This window comes from Diplotaxodon limnothrissa, linkage group LG5 (genome assembly GCF_057381915.1).
Source record: "Diplotaxodon limnothrissa isolate DT_005_m linkage group LG5, D_limnothrissa_male_GT1.1, whole genome shotgun sequence".
NCBI classification, from domain to species: Eukaryota; Metazoa; Chordata; class Actinopteri; order Cichliformes; family Cichlidae; genus Diplotaxodon; species Diplotaxodon limnothrissa.
In genome coordinates, this window is record NC_140600.1 from 5,503,964 (window position 1) to 5,523,538 (window position 19,575).

Sequence of the window (19,575 nt, forward strand, 5' to 3'; positions counted from 1 at the left end):
CTTGGCCTATCACAACTCACACAGACTCCAGTTTCCCACCATCAGGAACCAGATAAGTGGTTAAGAAAATGCAAGGTTGTGTATTGGCAGTTCCAAATACTATGGAAATATTTTTGGACTTTAAACAGGTCAGACTTTCACTGAGCTTGAAAAAATGTTCCAGCAGCTATGACAGAGCTCAGGAGCTCAAACTGAGGGCAGATGCTACAAAAGAGCTGATTTAACTGTAAAAAGTGTTTCTAATAGCTCACCTGTCTGAGGTGAGGAAAATAATTGTCATACGAGTGAACATGAGTGCAATGGACACTTTGGGGATTCCTATGTGGAGGGTTTGAAGCTGAGGCAACAAAACACATTAAGGACCAATTACATTCATGCAAGTCTAATGAATAACCTCTTATAGTATGACCTGCACCTCAGGTTTGTTTGAGTGCTGGAAAAGCCAGAAGCTCAGAGTTCACTCTCTGTGCAAAAAGAAAGCCTTACTGTGAAGAAGAGAGTTTGAAGCTTCGTCTTGTTTGTTGCGTTTGAACACTCCCCTACTTTTATATCAACTGTAAGATTTCCAAGCAAGCCTGGAGGCCTGTTAATGGCATTGCAGGCTTGCAAGCATGTCGCTACATGTGTTCTGCTGTTGGCAGAGTGGGAAAGAGGAGGAAGAACTCCAGTTATTCTAGACTGTCAGTGTTTTCACATGAATCAACGATGACTATCTCAGTTGTTACTCTGTATTCATAAAGTGACAACAAAGCTAAACACAAATCTGTGCTATTGCGCCATATGTTAGATACTGTGATTGAACTTCCTGTTCAGTCAAATTAAGAGAGTGGTACAAAATTACAGGACTGTAGCATTACTTTACCTTGATGTATGGCCCCATATTGAAATATCGTGACTTTTAATTAAACAAAGCTCTGCCACTGAGTTAACCCAGTCACTGACATTACTTCTGCCTCCTGAGCAACTTAACCTCTGAACAAATATCTACAGCAAATAAAATTAAAATAATAGACTCTATGTATGCTTTACTGTCTGTTAAAGTTCAATGATAAGCTTTCCTTCATCGTCACTGCTGCTCGTGTCTTCTGTATACTCCTGGCAGCTCTGCACAGGCCTCACTCCACTGTTCAGACACTCAGCAGACTGGTAGCCATGAAGTGGGCCAGCCAAGTAAAAAGAATGATATTTGCTGGTAATGTCAGCTCTTCCAGAGTCACTGGCTGTAGTGTCATGCTTCTCGTCAGCGTATAGAAATGGCTTGCATGGAGACCCAGTATCGTGATACATCTTTGATGGTTGGATGTCTCCTCTAGCTCCAGTAACAACTCTACAGGCTTGAGAAACTTGATCGGCATGTGTGGAGGGTAATGTCCCAACATTAGAGTTTTGGTGACCTGTTAAGTTGAACTTCTTACAGCTGCTTATTGTTGTGCTGCTGTTACCTGCAGTGCTATTTCCTTGTTGAATGGTCAGACTGACGCTGGTTTGCTTTTGGTCTGGGACTGAGAAAGTTTGTTGAATAGTGGGCTCAGTTCTTGAAAAAATATGTTGTGTTTGTGATAACTGAGCTCCTGCACTGATATGTCGACTTGAATTGAATTCAGGTAAGACCTGTGTTGGTTGGTTATGAGTGACACCGCTTTGCCAGTTGTGTTGCGAGTGATACGAGTGGTTAATTTCCAGAGGGAGTTTTGGAGAAGTGAAAAGGGTCGTCTGAATGCTGCACGCAGGTATGTTGAGATTACTCGATGTATTCAACGCTTGCTGACAGCTCAGTTGGGGGTATTCAGACATTCCTGAGTGCATCTGGGAAACATGCTGAAGGTGTTCCTCGGGTGGCCAAGGGTTTTTAAAAGAATCATTCTTGACCTTTTGATCTTCTTCCTTTTAATGAGAGAAAAATATGAGGAGTGTTATTACCACTATACCATCAAAACAATGGAATCATTTTATAGCCACTGAACCCTCTCATTATCTTTCTGGATTACCCAAATACTGCATAGACCTCATGCATACTCACCCCTCAAAGACAGCAGTTTGAGTCATCAGTCAGACTACAAAAGCACAATATAAGTGCTGGTTCAATTCCAAGAGTTCTTTTGTTCAGCACAGCCTACCCAAATGTATTTATTCATTTTAACCACTTCAGTCAACTGACCACAACTTATAACACATTCAGAAATTTAAAAACATGTCTATATACACATGATTTTTTTTAAATTATTTAATAAAATACAGGAATATAACTTCAATTAATTTTGATTCTGTAGCTCATAACATTTATTCAAACTTCAAAATTTATTCAAACTTGGACAGAGAAGCATGTACATAAACAACTACCATGGTCATGCACACACACAACTGTTGTAAAATGATCTTACAGGAAAATCCAGTTGTCGACATGGGCTAGTCTAGTATCCTGCCAGTGTATTAAGTATTTACAGCAATTTTTAGTTTCAATTTTTATGACCCAGCAGTGTTTGGATATTGATCTTCTCTGGATATACCACCCCCATTACCATTATCACTCAAACCACTGAGCTTGTAGTGGTACTGCCGCAGTAATCCCAGGAACACTTGGGTATAAAAATAAAGAATGCATATAGAGAACGCTCCACCCAACTGAGGTGCAGTAGGGTGTTGTGAGTGAGAGGTCCTGGATGAATAAGTACAACATGATGGCCATAACTGGACAAACAAAGGCCAAGATGGCAATGCCAAGAACCAGTTAACATCACAAAGGCAGACATACAATGAAGAGGTGGACAGCGCTAGGATCTGACACGATCCATTCTGGCTGAACACGCTAACAGCACTCTATGATTACCTGGCAGCACAAATAAATGGGCTGATAACAGCAAGTACTCATCCAGACTGGCTAACATGGGCCAGAACAATTCTGATCACATAGGATCAACACAAGACACCATCAAACTACGGACAGATTAACTTCCTCTGCACAACATGGAAGCTCCTCTCAGGCATCATAACAACCAACCGGAGTGCGCACATGGGTGAGTGCATAAGCATAGCTCAGAAGGGCATTGGAAATAACACCAGAGAGTCAAAGCACCAACTACCGGTGGATAGAGCTGCACACCAGAACTTTAAGACCAGCAGACCAACCTGAGCACCACATGGACTGACTAGAAGAAAGTCTTTAACTCAATGCTCCGAACATGGATACTGGACGTGGCTAATAGTGCACTGAAAACATTCATTGGGAACTCAGTGGGATTGTGGAACACTAGAGAGGCCAGCTCCAAGACAGTCGCACAAGTCATCACCAAGTGCAGAATATACCCACGCGATGGAGAGTCTGTACTGCTGTTCAGGATATGGATCGACCCCCTGAACCAGTTCCTCACTACCAGTGGATACAGATATAGATTCAGGAGTGGACCGACCATCAGCCACATCCTGTCCCTGCTGGATATCAAGCTGTATGCCAGGCACAAGCAACACATCAACTGACTGATCCACCTCACCAAGATTTACAGCAAGGACATAGACATGTCATTGTGATTGGATAAGTGTGGCCAAATGGTTGCAAAAAGAGGAAAGATCTAGACTGAATGTCAGAAGGTAGAATAGCCAAGATACAGGAAAGCTACAAGTACCTGGGTATTCCACAGACCAATAAGAATCATGGCGAACGTGTCTGTGAAGGTTCTCAGTCATCCAGGTCATCATAGTCTAAGGAGCTTGGAAAGAGAAGTGCCTGGACTTCTTCAAGTTTCCTTGAAGACGTTTCACGTCTCATCCGAGAAGCTTCTTCAGTTCTAAGAGCAATTGGTGGAGAGTCCCAGATTTACACCAGCCGCCTTAGCACCCACTCACATCCTGGGCTATTTGACCTCAGTAAGTCACATGTTGGGCTAGGTTTCACAATGGGTTCACTTGGGGACACTCCCATAGGGAAGAAGCTTTTCGGATTCAAGGTGAAATGTCTTGAAGGAAGCTTAAAGAATTCCAGATGCTTTTCTTTCCAAGCTCCTTAGACCATGGCAAACATGCAAAAAGGGCAGCCACAGCCAAATTCCTCCAGAAGGCAAGGGAGATGCTGAGAAGCCATCAATGCATACACCCTCCTGGTCATCAGATATCTAGCTGGAATAATAAGCTAGCCAAAAGACGACACTGATAATTCATAAATCCCCAACACCCTTTGCACCACATGCTGGACATGCAGCTGTAACACTTTCTGGAACATCTGTATCAACATTACTGCACTCAACATTCACTGATACCAACACACTTTGATTTGTAATTGTATTGCCTGGAGCCAACTTAATACAAATGAGGAGTGAACAACCTAATTGCTAAAGAATACCGTGCATTGCTTTTTACATAGACAAGGAATGTGAAGTGAGATGACTGTCGTTGTGATTCGACCCTGTACAAATACATTTGAACTGAAACTTAATTGAATGAAAATGGTGGATCTTGTTGACATTTTGCATAAAGGTTGATGTGACCCACTTCTAAATACTATTGAATTTGATAGAGACCTGCTGTGACAAAGACTCTTCTTTATAATAAGACTTGAAGTTCGAAATCCAGAAGAAGTATTACTGCCATAAAAATCTCTTGTAATTGCTGTCAGCTGCCTAATTCTAGTATTAACATACTGCGGAATTGAATTTATTGCTGTTGCTTCAAGTGCAAATGCCCCATAAATTCTCACAAAATATTTGCCCCTGTGTGTGGCTTGGTAGTATACACTTTTTTGTTCAGTATATTTATAAATCTTTTTTTTCTTGCACCACTCTCTTCTGTGTTGTGACACATCTTGGGAGGTTTTATATTTATGGTGCTGCAAATATTTCATAAGAATGGAAGAACACAAATTCTGGCTTGGCTGTTGTGCTTTGTTTGGTAAATGTGTTAAAAAATGAAAAACAATCATGTGATGTAACAACCCAGTGTGCCTCAAACCTGCTTTTATATGATCCCCAAATAAGGACGGCCTTATTGCACCAGGGATTTGTGGCAAACTTTAGTAGATAAAGAATAAATTAAAATGGTAAAAAGTATTGCAAAAGACTGCTGGATTGGAAAGGATTGTGCACAGTGTGAGTGTTTTTAGTGTGTAGATTTGGGTGGTGACTTTGTTTTGAGAGGGTTTATATTCAAACAGCAGAGGAAGAATCACCTACCTCACGCTCTTTGGTAAAATAAGAATACAGCAATAATAAGTAAATAAATAAGTATCCAAAATAATGTTTGGTACAGAACAAGAACAAGCTTTGTTCATGTGTCTGAGTCAATGTGGGAAAGGCTGTTTGCCTTTGCAGATTACCCACATATATATAACCAGTGTTGGTCAAGTTACTTGAAAAAAGTAATCAGTAACTAATTACCGATTACTCCCCCAAAAAGTAATCCCGTTACTTTACTGATTACTTATTTTCAAGAGTAATTAATTACTTAGTTACTTAGTTACTTTTTAAAAACACGATTTACAACCTGAAGAGGTGATAAAGCGATAGATCTTTCAGCCCAATTCTACTTTTTCTGCATAATCCATCATACAAAATGTAATCAGATGGAAAAATCTCTTTTTTTAAACTTGTTTTATCAGTTTTAATCTTTTAACTTTATGCATCAAGCAAAATTTTAATTATATGCAACATTCACTGACTGGAAGAAATTAGTTTAACATTTAAACCTATTTTCTGCACATTCCAGCACATAAAATAAAATATTTTTTGTGTTTACACTCAGTCTTTCAAATAGATGCAAGTAAAACACAGCAGAAAATAAATAAAATCAAAGACTAGCGGTCCTGTTGCTCTATTTTCACCTGTAAAGCAGGAGTTGGGTAGGCGGAGGTTACCCTGGTGCAGGTGTGCCGCGGTCAGTGGAAGAATCCGCGAGTTTCTCTGTGAGTTTCCCAACACGTCGTTGCGCACTCGGTGCTTGCTCGGAAGTTTAGGGGTTTTTTTCGCTGTAAAAAGAAGTTTTCTTCCCACGCACGATGGACGCTAATGTTTTTGTCACTTTTTATGGAATCAAACTCAAAGTAAGGTCAGTACTTCCACGCTTTAAACGCTGCACGCTCATACGCTCTCCTGCACTCGATATATGATCCACTGTTGATCTGCACACAGCTGTTGTCACTAACGGCGCACTCGCTTACGTCACTGTCATGAGACATTCTTGCAAAAAAAATCACGGTTTTAGTAACGCAGTAACGCAGCGTTCCTACGGGAAAGTAACGTAATCTAATTACCTTTTTTGCAATAGTAATCCCTTACTTTACTCGTTACCTGAAAAAAGTAATCAGATTACAATAACGCATTACAAGTAACGCGTTACTGCCCATCTCTGTATATAACAATGGTGAACTGTCGTATTAAACATTAAATAATGAGGTCACACAAATAGGAGCACTGTTAGTGAAGTTACTCGAAAAAAGTAATTAGTTACTAAATACTGGTTACTTCTCCAAAAAGTAATTCCGTTACTTTACGGATTACTTATTTTCAAAAGCAAGTAATTACTTAGTTACTTTTTTAAAACTTGATACACAAACTGAATAAGTAATAAAGCAGCAGACCTTTCAGCCCAATTCAATTTTTTCTGCATAATCCATCATATAAAACTGAATCAAATGAAAAAGTCTGTTTTTAAAACTTGTTTTATTAGTTTTAATCTTTTAACTTCATGCGCATTGCATCAACAAAAAATTTAATTATATGCAAGAAGAAATTCTTTAACATTTAAACCTATTTCCTGCAGATTCCAGCTTATAAAATAAAATAAAGTTTTGTGTTTATACTCTTTCAAATAGATGCAAGTAAAACACAGCAAAAAATAAATAAAAGATTCAGCAGCACTGAGTCCTGTCGCTCTTAAATCTGTTGTCACCTGTTTAGCAAGAGTGGGGCGGGTGGAGGTTTGCCCGGTGCCACAGCGTTCATGTCAGTGGGAGGATCCGGGGGTTTCTCAGTGAATGTCACATTCCCGTGGCAGCGTGCTCGGTGCTCGCTCAGACTTGAAGTTTAAGTTTTCACTGTAGAAAGAAGTTTTCTTCCCACGCAGAGTGAACAGCAGACACTAATGTTTTTGGCACTTTTTACAGACTCAAACTTAAAGTAATGTGAGTACTTCCAAGCTTTAAACGCTGCATGGTCGTACTCTCTCCTGCACACCATATTATCCATCGTTGATCTGCACACGTCTGTTGCTGCCACGGACGTCGCACGCTCGTACGTCATTGTCATGAGACACTCTTGCCAAAAAAATCACGGTTTAGTAACGTAGCGTGCTTATGGGAAAGTAACAGTAATCTAATTACTTTTTTTTGCAATAGTAACCCCTTACTTTACTTGTTACTTGAAAAACATTACAGTAACGCGTTACTGCACATGTGTGTATGTAAATCTTATAAACTAAAAACATCCCATTTCTATTATGTCAGTGACAACATTCCTTACATGGTCTTCTTCATCATTTATCCTCACAAAGAAAAGCAGTGATACAACAACAAATTTTAAAACAGCCCATCTTGAAATATTAGAGAAGCCAGCTCCATGAGCCTTTAACCACTGCCCCTGTCTGAGGAAGTAACAAGGCTACTGCAGAAGTGCAGCCTCAGCAGCTGATGGATTTAGAACCAGCTCTACAGTGGCTGAGGAGGCGATAGAACAGGTATGATAAACTGATTATATCATTATCAGTGCTATGATTTATCAATATTGTACCTACCCTATAAGAGTTTTGCATAGACTAATGTAATGAGACTAATAATCCAAGTCATGGTGTTTTCATTATTCTGTCTAAAGGGACTAAAACCAGTGTAGCTAAAGCCAGAGAGATGAGCTCCTGGGGATACGTTTAGTTAACCTCTTACCTCAACGGTTCTAGCATTAGGCTTTTGTTTTAGCCACGTGTTAAACAGGACATGTTTGAAGAATAAGACTCTGTATTTAAATAAAGTCTGATGATTTGTTTTGGAATTTCTGCAATTCCAGATTTTTCAGCCGGGTGTTCCAAACAGACTGAGGGTCTCTAAAACTAAATCCTAATCCTGACTCTACATTTGAAATGAGAGATGTTAAGAGCTTAATAACCTTGCAGCAAAGTGCAAATTAGAGAGAATACAGTGGGGTCAACTCCAGGACTGTTAAATTCTGATTTGATCCTTGTCATCTTATTTTCCTAACTCATTGTGCATGCTGGTGACGGCTGGAGAGAAAGGTTAGTGATAGTTGTGCTGTTTACCATCTCTAACTGTAACTTCCTGCTTCCTCTCTCTGTCTTGTGTTACGTGGTTTTATACTTTTATGTTTTTCATTTTTCTATTTTCCAGCTTGGCTTTTTTACTAAGAGCTTGAATTAATTAACTAATCCAATAAAACTGACTCAACTTTAGAAGTCTAAACATTCAAATTCTCCTGAGTTTGAGTTTGATAGTTTTTATTTCCTTTGCAGATACAAGTCTTTTATATGTAAACTCTTAAACATTCAGTTCCCAAAATGCAGGTCATCAGGTACGTTTTTTAGAAGCAAGAGTACGGTACATTTCAATAACCTCTCATGCATTTATTAGCGTGAGAGGTTATTATTTATTATTTATTAGCGTTTCATTTTCGGAAAACTGTAAATTTTATATAAAACTTGGATGTTGGGGGTTAAGCGGCTCTGAGGCTTTGCTTTTGTTGTGTTGTAATTGTTCTTGTAAATCAGCATGTGTGTTGTAAACACTAAGACCACATGAAAAAAAGAACTGTATAGTAAACACGGATCCTGATTAGATGCACTCTCTCTCACCTCTGCCTTTGATAAAACTGTGGATCTGCAGTCTGACTCGGCCCACAGTCCTGGAGCTTTGTCTGCTTTGATTCCTCTGTTCTCCTCCTCCTCTCCCGTCACCCCACTGTCACCTCGCTCTCCCAGGCATTGGTGGTTTTTCTCTTCAGCCCCTTGGCTCTGCTTCTGCTTCCAGTCTGTGCTGTCTGGCTGCCCGGGAGTCCTTACATGTTCCTGCATCTGCAGCTCCTTCTGGGCTGCACACCTCGCCAGGGAGGCTCCCTCCATAAGCCCTCCAGGAAGAAAAACAAATGAAAAAGCAGTTGTTTTCTTTAGGAACTGAATCCACAGTTTTACTGCTTATCAGTCATTCTGCATTTTTTTCAAGCAGTAGTCAGCCACACATGAACACTGAAGCGGATTGCGTTCACTGTAATTCTTCATATTATTCATGCTGGTTGTTGAAAGAAGCTTTTACTCTGATCTTCCTTCTGGTAGGTATTTAAGTTTATCTGGAGCACACATGAGGCTTCAGATGGGTCGGTTAGACAAAGTATGTATCTACAGTGGTGAGGCAGTAAACAACAGTGGGATTTTATACTAAAGAGGCAAGAATTTTGGAGGATAACAACATGAGTCTGCTACAGCCTGAGTTACATCAGGATAAACTTTGAATGGGATACTGCTTGGAACGATTTGTTCCCTTTTACTTATACTACACAAGAAATGCACAACAAAACATTCTCAAACATTCTTCTTCGACACGTCAGAAGGAACCTAATTTGCAGATACTGTTCTGGCTGCATGCGAATCAGCCACATTAACAGATTTTTTATTAAAAAACAACTTTTATATAAAACCAGGTGAACATAAAGAGGTCCCTGTTCAACATGAAGGGGGAGAGGAAGGGTTACAGCAAGTGAAAGCTGGTTCATAAGGGCACCTGAGATTTTACGATGTGAGAAGAAGCATAAATGTGGAAACCAAAGCTCTTTATTCCAGCTAAGTAAAAGCAATAAAACAAGAATTCACTGGGCGATAAAAAGATATTTTTCCAGTGGGCGTGCCCATTCTTGTGCCACACACAGATAAATGTGCACATCTGTTATATGCATTTGAGGATATGACTACAATTGAAATGAAAATGTTTTTAACCTGGCAAGCTCTGTGGTCCACAGCTACCTTTTTTATCAGTGCCACTAGCCTGGTAGAGATGATAACAAACTACAAGAAAATCCTATTAGCGGTAAACAGATGCAGACAGCTACCATGTGTCTGAACCTCTGTGTCAGCGATACAGGACAGGTACAAACCCCTTTACCCAGGAGGCAGTAGCTGGAGGTCAATGAGTGGCAGGCATTTTGTTTATCCTCTGCTCTCTGGGGTGACCTTTAACCCTGTAGCTGTCTGAAATCCCTCAGTCCTTTCATTTAAAAAGCGTGAAAGTATGTGATCAATGCTGCGATGGTGATCAAATGACACTTTCAAACACTGTGGGACACACACGAGTTCTGCATGAAAGCCTGAGAACAGCCCACACGTCACAGCGGAAAAGGACAAAGATGATCAAAAACTGAAGCCATATCGAGTTCTGCTACAGAAACATTTCCAGATGAAACTCCACTGGATTGTTTTCCCTACAATTCAAATCCCTGCTCGCCTAAACATTTGATTCCCAGTAAGTTGTAGGTTTGGGTAATTGTGCGAGCACAGACCAGAGCTCCATATTGCAAATCTGTGAATCTTTAGTGCCACCTAGTGTTGAAAGAGAAAAAATGCAAAAACTGCAATAAAGCATGCGTATGTTCTAGTATTTGTATTTCACCGTATCAGTTCACCTTGTTTTAAAACAATTTGTCAGTTTAAGACTATGTATGACGATACATAACAGAAGGAAGTGGAATATTTTAACAGAATCTTAATTAAATATGACTGTCAAATAAAAGATACTAGTTATACTGTATCCTAATGCCAGATGTTTATCATTTGCTGAGTGTATGTCTGTCAGCTAACCTATATTTTGAATTTAATATTGACTGACATGTCAGTGTCAGCACATTACTTTAAGTTGACTTTAAAGAGATAGGGACAGGTGCAGTTTGGGGACAGCAGGCACTCCTTTCTCATTCCATGTTGTATTTAAATCCACTGTACTGCAGTACGGAGCCAAAAATGATGTCATATTCTTAAACTGCACTGTAGGAAGCAATAATAACATATATGTTACGTAATACATTTAAATAGTGAATTGTACCTGCTGTCTGGCTCTGAATACTTGCACACACAGATGTGTTGTCTTTGCATCTGTCCACCTGGATGTTCGAGGACGCTGAAGCAAAGTGAGTCGGTCTTTTTTCTGAGTGGCGTGAGCTGATTACATCCTGTGATCCATGAGGGGTGATTTCCAATAAAGTTTTGGAATCACCTACAGATCCGACTCTGTCACATCCCATGTTTGTATCTTTGGATGGATTCAAAGTCTCAGATATTGTGGGCTCCACTTGATTACTGCAGTAGATGGATGCTTGTGGGTTTGGCTGTCCCACAGCTTTGCTTTTATTGACAGAAAGTGAAGAGACCGACCCAGAATGTTTATCAGAGCATGCAGGAGAGGGAGAATGGCTGCAGTGCTCTCCACTTTCTAACCTGCTTCCTTTGTATTCGGAGGCCTTGCCCTTAGTTTTCATTATGCTGACATTACATGAGTCGCCCTGATTATTAAGCTTATGTTGGCCTTCTTTGCACAGCAGTTCACTTTTCAAGTTATTGTGATTTTCTGTGCTGGAACAGGGAGAGCTCCTGCTGAGCTTGTGTTGGCCAGAGAGAGCTTGCAAGACGGTTGCACCTTGGTTGACCCTCCGGTCCAGCAAAACCTGCTCCTCAGCACAGCGGTTCAGAGAGAGAGTCTGTTCCTCCACTGAAGTTTGTCGTCTTCCTGACTTTACACCTCCAAGCAGAGCAGAAGTTGACATTACATCACCCGCAGTGCTCTGAGTCTCTGTGACCATGTTTACATGACTGTTTTTGTGTGGGTGTAGTGGCGGAGGGAGAGATTCAGCTGATGCTGCAGCCTGAGTGGAAGTGCTTTGCTGAGCCAGGTGGGAACTTGGCTCTGCTTTCCCAAATTGCAAAGGCACAGAAGTCATTATTCTCTCAGTGGTAAGTGCAGGGAAAGACTCATTTTTGTCCATTTGTTGTCTGGGTTGTGCACTCTCTTTTGCCTCACTGTTGCTTTCAGCAGCAAAAGAGCCCAGAGTTTTGCTTTGGACACCTTCTAAGGTCCCACCTTCAGCGTCCTGTCTCTGGGAGACACTGGTACCCGATAGACGCTCTATCTGGGGTTCGATGAGGGCTAACTGCTCATCAGATATGATCTGGAGGCAGATCTGGAGGTCTGCTGTGTGCACATGGAACACGTTCTGAGCAGCTGGCTGTACCTGGTCAAACGGTACAATGTGACAAGGCACCACGGGGGTGTTTGTGCTAACGTGTGGTACGCTAACAGGATTCAGCAGGTTTGATTGTGCTGAGAGTTGTATGTGAGAGAGTGGAGGGTTAGACTGATCATATGACGCAGCTTTAACGGCAGTGGCAGATGTCTGACTGCTCGCTGTGGTTACGGTAAGTGTAGAAACAGCAGGTGCAACAGGTCTGGGTTGCTGTGCAGACGTCGTACATTTCGAAGGCTGGATCAAAGTGCTGCATAATCCTGCCTGATAATCTTGCAGGCAGCTTGTGGTTATTGTGGTTGCTGCAAATTGTTTGTGCACTACAGCTACGCTGCCTGGCAAATTCTGACTGAGTCGTGATGTTGCAGCATGACAAACTGTTGAGACAAGCTGGTCCTGCGCGGAGCTGAAAGCATTCGTCTTCTTAAGATCACAAGTTAGCCCCAGCTGTGAAGCTGTGGGGTCTTTGCAGTTCTTTACACTCGTTGTGACCGAGGTCACGCTGCGCTCGATGTGAGGAGATGACAGAACTGAGGTGAAAGTGTGGGCTTCAGTTCCTGGTGGTTTATCCACAACTTGTGGTGAAAAAGTTAAATCAGGTTCAGCAACATTGGGTAACTTGAGTTGGTACTTGGGCAGGAAGCTGTTCTTTGCAGCAGGGGGACTAGAAGCAGTTGCTGAGGTGCTAACAGAGGTTGTGTTTGCATTGATTATGCCCGACTTGAATAGAGGCCCTTTGAGCGGAGTATGTTGTGGATTGTTTTTAAGATTGATGTAAGTGAGGTTCGCTTCCTGCTGAGTGACAGAGGGTGTGGGATGAGCAAGCATTGTGTTTGGGTCAGTCTCCATCTGCAGAGGGCAAATTATTTTGTCATCAGTTCTCAGCTTTTTCCTGTCTGAAGGAATATGGGCTCCGCACAGCTGCGATGTGGAAACACTATGTTTTTTGTCTTCGTTCATCAGTCTCCCAGCTTCTGGTCTGTTCACACAGTCTGTTTTGTGACTAACCAGTGAGCCGATAGAAGGTAATGGCAGTACTGACAAAGACAGATTCCTCCTGAGTGGAGCTTTGAGAGCGAGGCATGATGAATTAAGCGAGTTAGTTTGTAGATTAAAATCCACAGCAGGGACAAAGGAGAGATTGGCAGGAGGGCCAACTGTGGTACCGTTGCTTGTCGAACCTGTTGTCGTTACTGCCAGCGGTGCCCTTTTCTGCAGACCCTGAACAGGCTCATGCTCAGGGTTTGCTGAACATTTCCTGCCTTTGATAACACTGTTATCGCTACTTTTCTCAGCATTGTATAGCTTTTTAAATGTTCCACCCCCGTACATGTACCACTTGTTGTAGGCGAACTTCTGCGCTTTCTTCCTCCGGAACTTTCTGTTGCTCGGTTCTCCACAAATGTCACCGCCATCCCCGTCACAACTGAGGCTGCTGCTCCACGCCTCCTCCACAGATGAATTCCTGATGAGACCGTCTGTTGCGTGGTTGCAGTCTACGGCTGTCTGCCGGACCAGTGGGCGGTGGGTGGATGATTGCTGGTTCGCAGGCTTGATCGTGAAACCTGTTGGGTTGATCTGGCCAGAGCTTCCCCTTCGGACTAGCGTTACATAATCCCTCTGATTGGAGGAGGTTGGGCTGCTTCTCTCGGGCTGCAGGAGGGTGACACTGAAGGGGAGGGAATTGCTGCGAGTCAAGGGGGCATGGTCCATGGTGGAGGAGCGCTGAGTGGGCACAGAGCTGTAAATCCCTGGCTTCTTGTTTCTTTGTGACAAAACATTCTGAGTCTGACCTAATTTCATGTCAAAGTGAAACGAATCCTTGTACGTGTATGGCATGGGAAGGTCGATGCTTCCCTGCTTTGATAAAACGGTCTTGCGTGGCCTCACGTTCTCCAGCTGTTTGTCCTCCACAACAGCTGTATTGTCTGATATCAGCTTAGATATGCGCTCCTCTAGGGCCTTCTGCTCCTGCTCCCTGGCAGAGTCTTTGGACTCCTGTCTGCCGTGATCTGATTCTGTAGGTGTGCGCCTGGTGGCGGGTTCTTCAAGATGCTCTTTGGTGGATTCTGCGACTGAATCCATACTGTGATCGAGCAAAACACTGCCAGGGCTTGGATAGTGGTCACTAGTCTCGCTGAAGCCAGAGTCTGTGCTCTCGTGACTCTGCGATTTCCCTCTTGACACTGAGCTTTCCCACTGTTTGGAAAACAGCGTGGCCTCTTGTCTCTGAAGGGGAAGGTGTCTACTAACACTCGGTGGAAGCTTTTCACTTTCCTTTATTACCGTTTCGCTTCCATTTGGTTTTGAGTTTTGAACTGTGAGGCTCAGCTCGTTGTCTTCCTGCACACAGCGCTGTGTCTTCACAGAGCAGACCTTTGGAGTACTGGCTGGACCGGTGCTTTCAGCAGCAGATAGTGAGGAGTCCTTCTCTGTGCTGCCTGGCTCTTCGACGCATTCCTCCAGAGACAAACTGGAAGTGCAAGTCTCTCTTGAGCCAGACATGCTGTCTAAGCTGCTCTGCTCTGACTCCAGTGAAAGGCGTGCATGTGCCTGGGTACGTCTGTGTTTGTAGAGGTTGCTCTGAGTCTTAAATGAAACTCCACAAGTGGTGCAGGGGTAGGGCCGCTCCCCCGTGTGGCAGCGCAGATGCTTCTCCAGCACGCTGGGCTTCATGCAGTCCCGTCCGCAGTGAGGACACACGTGCTTTCCTGCAGACTTGGGTTTGGCTGCGGGAGCAGCAGCTGCCAGGCTCAATCCCGGCTGAGACTGCAACCCACCAGCAATATGGAGCGTGAGGATGGGAAATGTCTCCTTGGTGTAGAGCGGCGGCATGCCCAGATGGAGTGTGGCTGCTTCTGGAGCAGCTGCAGGCGGCTGAGGGTAAGGCTGCGCGGGCAGCGCAGGTACTGTGTGGATGTAAACAGCCGTCAGGGGAGCCTGGACATCCATCCTTTTCTCTGCCTGCGCTGTGACGGAGCTGATGTGCACTGGAGCACTCGCCAATCCTGGCTTGCCAGTCTCCATGGTAACACTGCTGCTGTCGTGATGTACCAGTGGCAGGTCTCTAATTACCTGTAAGATAAGAACAGTTTGCATTAGACCTCAGTTTGCGTTAGATTAAAAGGGGGCAGGAATTTTGCTACATCTCACTTAAAGAGGAAAATGTGATTACTCTTGGAGTATGTTTTGTTCTTTAACTGGTGACCAGCCCCAAGAAATGAGCACAGTACTGATGACAGATATGCAATATTCTCCAGGACAGATGGCTAATAAAGCAATTAATCCAGTCTGGATTTTGCCTGATAAAAATCCAGGGAGATGTGTTTTGCAATATAAAAGAAAAATGAAAACACACTTGGTTCTGAGTAATATCATTGTGATAATGAGCAATAATATCCACAGTGGGAGCAAAGGCATTTCAAGCTCTCCTTTTTCATTTCAGTGGCAGGTTAAGATGTGCACTGCGTGTGGAAATGTTAGTCGAAACCGTGGAGAGAAATGTGCACATACGCGCATGTAGTGTCACAGTGGTGTGTGTGTGTGTCTGTGTGTTGGGGCGGGCTTTTATCTCGCCAAATCAAGTATGTCTGCTGGCATTAGCTGTTACCTCTGTCACCAGTCTGCATCAATTATAAGGCAAACCTTTGATGTTCAGAGTATCATGTGGCAGCGTTCGGTCCTGACTGACTGTCATATTGGTGCAATAATCAGATCAAATCAAAGGGGAGTTGTGCATTAGAGTGAGAAAATTTCATTTCCTGTTGCTGTGATGGTGATTTTGCATAATTCACCCACAGAAGTACAGTTGGCACTCGACACGTTCTTTTGTTGGTTGTACAGCATGAGCACGCCCACGTCAGAGACTTTTTCTGGTGCTGTGAACTGAGGAAAGTTGGTCTCTGCTCACATGAGCGAAGAGCCCCTTGTGAGTGTGTCTTACTTCATTATTCATGGAGCTCGACCCTCCTGCTGTAATGTGCTTTCACTTCCTTACCGTTATGTAAATATGTCATATGGTGCACATGCTGCAACTTCATGTAGGAAGAGAAATGAAGGGAGCTTTCATCCTATAAGCACGCTTAGTCTAAGTGAGAGATAAAGGTTAGGGTTTAGTGAGCATCCACCTTTCTCATATCTGGAACACCAAGTGGAAAAGCTTGCAACAGCCGACTTAAAACTTGAAGAGTAACAACTTGTAATTTTTGGATATTTCCGTATTTATTATGATGTGTCAAAAAAAAATTAAATTCCAGCCCTAACCCTGGATGGGTTGTTACTGACCAAATGGTTGTTAAGAGGTTAAAGATGTGTGAGTTAGTTTTAAGAAGAAGTTGCGCTGTGCTGAAACACCAGCCTGTGCTTGCACTAAGAACAAAACATCACAAAAATCTCTCGACATGGGGACATAAAGAAGACGTATTAAATGTTTCTGTGGAAAGTGAAAATGTCATTTCCAGTTATGGATGTGACTTTATAAAATGAAAGTTTGAAAAGAGGAAATATCTGACAGTGCTGCCAGCCATCACAGTGTTTAGGTAAGAACAGCACTGCCAGAAACCAGAACTTAGTGTGTTTAACTAGGTCAAAACTCAGGCGCAACAATTGAGAGAAGAAAAAACAGCAGAAGACAATAAAGCAGAAGTCACTTACCGTCTCGCTTTGCACTCCAATCACTGATAGTTATCCAGTCTAAACAGCCGTTCACAGTGAACCGGCCCATCCTCTGTGTACCTGCTCCTTTCGTGTTGCTCTGCCATCTAGCACCTCTCCAATCTGATCTTCTCTCACGGCTCTTTGACATGAACTGTTTCTTGTCACGAGGAAGCGGAAGAAATGCAAATGAGAGAGAAGATGCACTCTGAAAGTGGTGAGGCAGAGAGGAGGGGAGTGAGGGAAGGAGAAGGGCTGGCTGGGTGTGTGTGTGTGTGACTGTCAAACAAAGACTTCCGGAGGACAAGTTGAAAACATAGATTATACAGAAAGAGATCAGCGGGAGTGAATGAGCGGTGAGGCCCTAAGCACAGATGGAAGGATACGAGGCTAACACAGTTGGACAGAAAAAAAAAAGTGAAAGCAACGGGCTAGGACAGAGGAAGTGCAGTGACAAAGGCAAGCTTACCTTCAGCGGCTGACTTTACCGTCAACAGTTTGAGGCAGTACCTGACTCCTGGTTCACTTATATGATCGCTGCCCCCCACCTACTTCCTCCCACACATCGTATTTCATACACCCACATACACAAGGGTGCAGCAAAGCTAATGTTGATGTGGCTGCTTGGCTGCACATGTGCTGCTCTCACTCTCTCAAGCATAGAACAAATGGATGAGTTGTGAGAGGTTGGAGTGAATTTCCCTCCTCCAACAACAGCCCCCGTCAGACAGCATGTATTATTGTGCAGAAGTACATGAGTTCACATGCACGTGCTTGTAAAGCAATGTTCGTTTATCCCATTTGGACTCACATAGGTTTGCTCCATATATTGTTACTGGTTTGCTGAGACTGACTGCATATTAAGAGACAGATTGTTGACTGTATTGATCTGTTTCAGACAGAAAATAGTGAGGACAAGGAGTTATTTTTGGCAGTAGCTCTCCTTAGCTTGAACCAGAGTACACTGGCAAAGATAGAATGTGGTGAGTTTGTTCTCAAACAATGCAGTGGAAAACAAGGAGAAATATCTAATGGTGAAATTTCTACCATCGTTAAAGACTCAGACAACAAGCAACACATTAGATCATAGCTCTTTTCCTGTGGCTACACACCTACCCTTCAAATTCCCACATGTGACTAACAATGCCAAAAGTATGACTCAACGCATGCATCCTTAATTTCTATTATTTTTCATTTGAGATGCATCACTTTTATACATTTATTTATTTATATTTATTTCTGCATTTCGAATAATTAATTTCAGGGTTGGTGACAAAATGCAAAATGCAGGTGGCTTCACACTACTGTACCTATGCTAACAGCAAGAAAATGTCGTTACCATAGCTACGGCACCAGATGATGGAGATGGACACGTACTGCATTTTAAAGGAGCAGTCCAACAAGATGTTAACACAGCCTTCAGTATGCCCACACTCCCTAACAAAGCTGATATGACAGTGGCAGACTACGGACCAGTCATCATTTGGATCCAATCAAACATTTGACCTAACAATAAATGATTTATACTTTTTAACATTAGTATTTATTTACATATATATATTGCCTTAAAATGTTAATGGCAAGCTTATGTGTTCACACTGTGCATGCAAGCATTTACTAGTTCTGCCAGTGCTCTGCAACTGGGCTAACCACAAAAAACATAGGTAAAAGAGAGATGCTAGGAAATTTGCAATTGTGGGTAAAAACAAACTAAATGTGGACAGGTGAGAACAAAAACAGAGTAATGTGTAGTATTTTTAACATCCAGATATCAACAACCTTTTTTTGTATTGTGAATGCTGACAGCACAAACATCTGAATTCACTTCCCACTAAATAATAAGATGCAGCTGATCAGACTAATACATGTGATTTGAATTCATGGTTTTATATTGTTTAAACACTATTGGATGCTGTGATCGGATAAGTCAAACCTGTCCTTTATTAAAGATTGTTCACTTGGCCTCTTTTGTTTCATTCTGTCTTCACTTTACAGTTCTGTATCTTTGGTTAGGTTTAGTTAAAACAATTCAGTATAAAAATGCAAACTAATGTTGTTTTATATGTTTAAGTTGTTCTCAGGCGTCAGATTTTTATGAGTCTACTGGCCAGTTTCACAAAAAGTGACGATGCAGCCCATGTATTTAATTACAGGCCGTGTTGGGCCTTTCATGAATTTGTTACTATGACGATGAATACACACAAGCAAATCGATCCACTGTTAACACAAAACTATTAACTACACATATATTCAGTTTCTCTATTTGTATCTTAATATATATTTAAGCAACCAAAAACATCTCTAATGTTGCCAGTTTGGGCCCCGCCCACCAGCTACTCAAACATTCTGTTTGCAAGAAGCAGCCAAACAGAACAAAGTTGGCCTTAACAAAGTGGGAGGGAAACTAAAATGGCATGTTTCATAATATATAACATAATATAAACTACATTAAGGCCTGCTATAAGACAGACACTTTTTTTTAAAAATGGGAATCTTATAGACTCCAAGAATAGAAAGATGGAGTTGGAAATTAGCAGAATATGTCCCCTTTAATGAAAATCTTTCTTTAAATGCTTTAATTTTGCTGTCAAATCCTTACTGCTGTTATTCTGAACATGATGTCATCACGTGGGATCAGCCGTGTAATTATCAGATGACATCTGCTGTTAAAAAACAAAGTGTTTTTCTATCATTCCACCGCCACAGACTCTAGCCG

The 19,575-nt window shown here is 42.2% G+C and overlaps 1 protein-coding gene across 2 annotated transcripts; it reads right to left on the reverse strand.

Annotated features, from left to right (window-relative positions):
* Nucleotides 1-1,035: 1,035 nt before the first annotated feature.
* On the reverse strand, nt 1,036-16,954 carry znf831 (zinc finger protein 831). Of its 2 annotated transcripts, XM_085353701.1 has the most exons (4): nt 16,860-16,954; nt 11,012-15,281; nt 8,779-9,050; nt 1,036-1,884 (listed from the first exon to the last, which is right to left on the reverse strand). In XM_085353701.1, the coding sequence occupies exons 2-4, from the start codon at nt 15,231-15,233 to the stop codon at nt 1,036-1,038; spliced, it is 5,343 nt and encodes a 1,780-aa protein (XP_085209827.1). In that variant the 5' UTR covers nt 15,234-15,281; nt 16,860-16,954. The 2 variants fall into 2 exon arrangements, with proteins under 2 accessions (XP_085209827.1, XP_085209826.1); XM_085353700.1 differs by lacking the exon at nt 16,860-16,954 and having other exon boundaries at nt 11,012-15,305.
* Between the last annotated feature and the right edge of the window lie 2,621 nt (nt 16,955-19,575).

Coding starts and splice junctions, on each gene's coding strand:
- znf831 (XM_085353700.1), bottom strand. CDS start 15,305: ATGCAAACTGTTCTTATCTTACAGGTAATTAGAGACCTGCCACTGGTA. Junction 9,051..11,011: donor TATTCAGAGCCAGACAGCAG/GTACAATTCACT, acceptor TTCTTCCTGGAG/GGCTTATGGAGGGAGCCTCC. Junction 1,885..8,778: donor CAGTTTTATCAAAGGCAGAG/GTGAGAGAGAGT, acceptor TCTCATTAAAAG/GAAGAAGATCAAAAGGTCAA.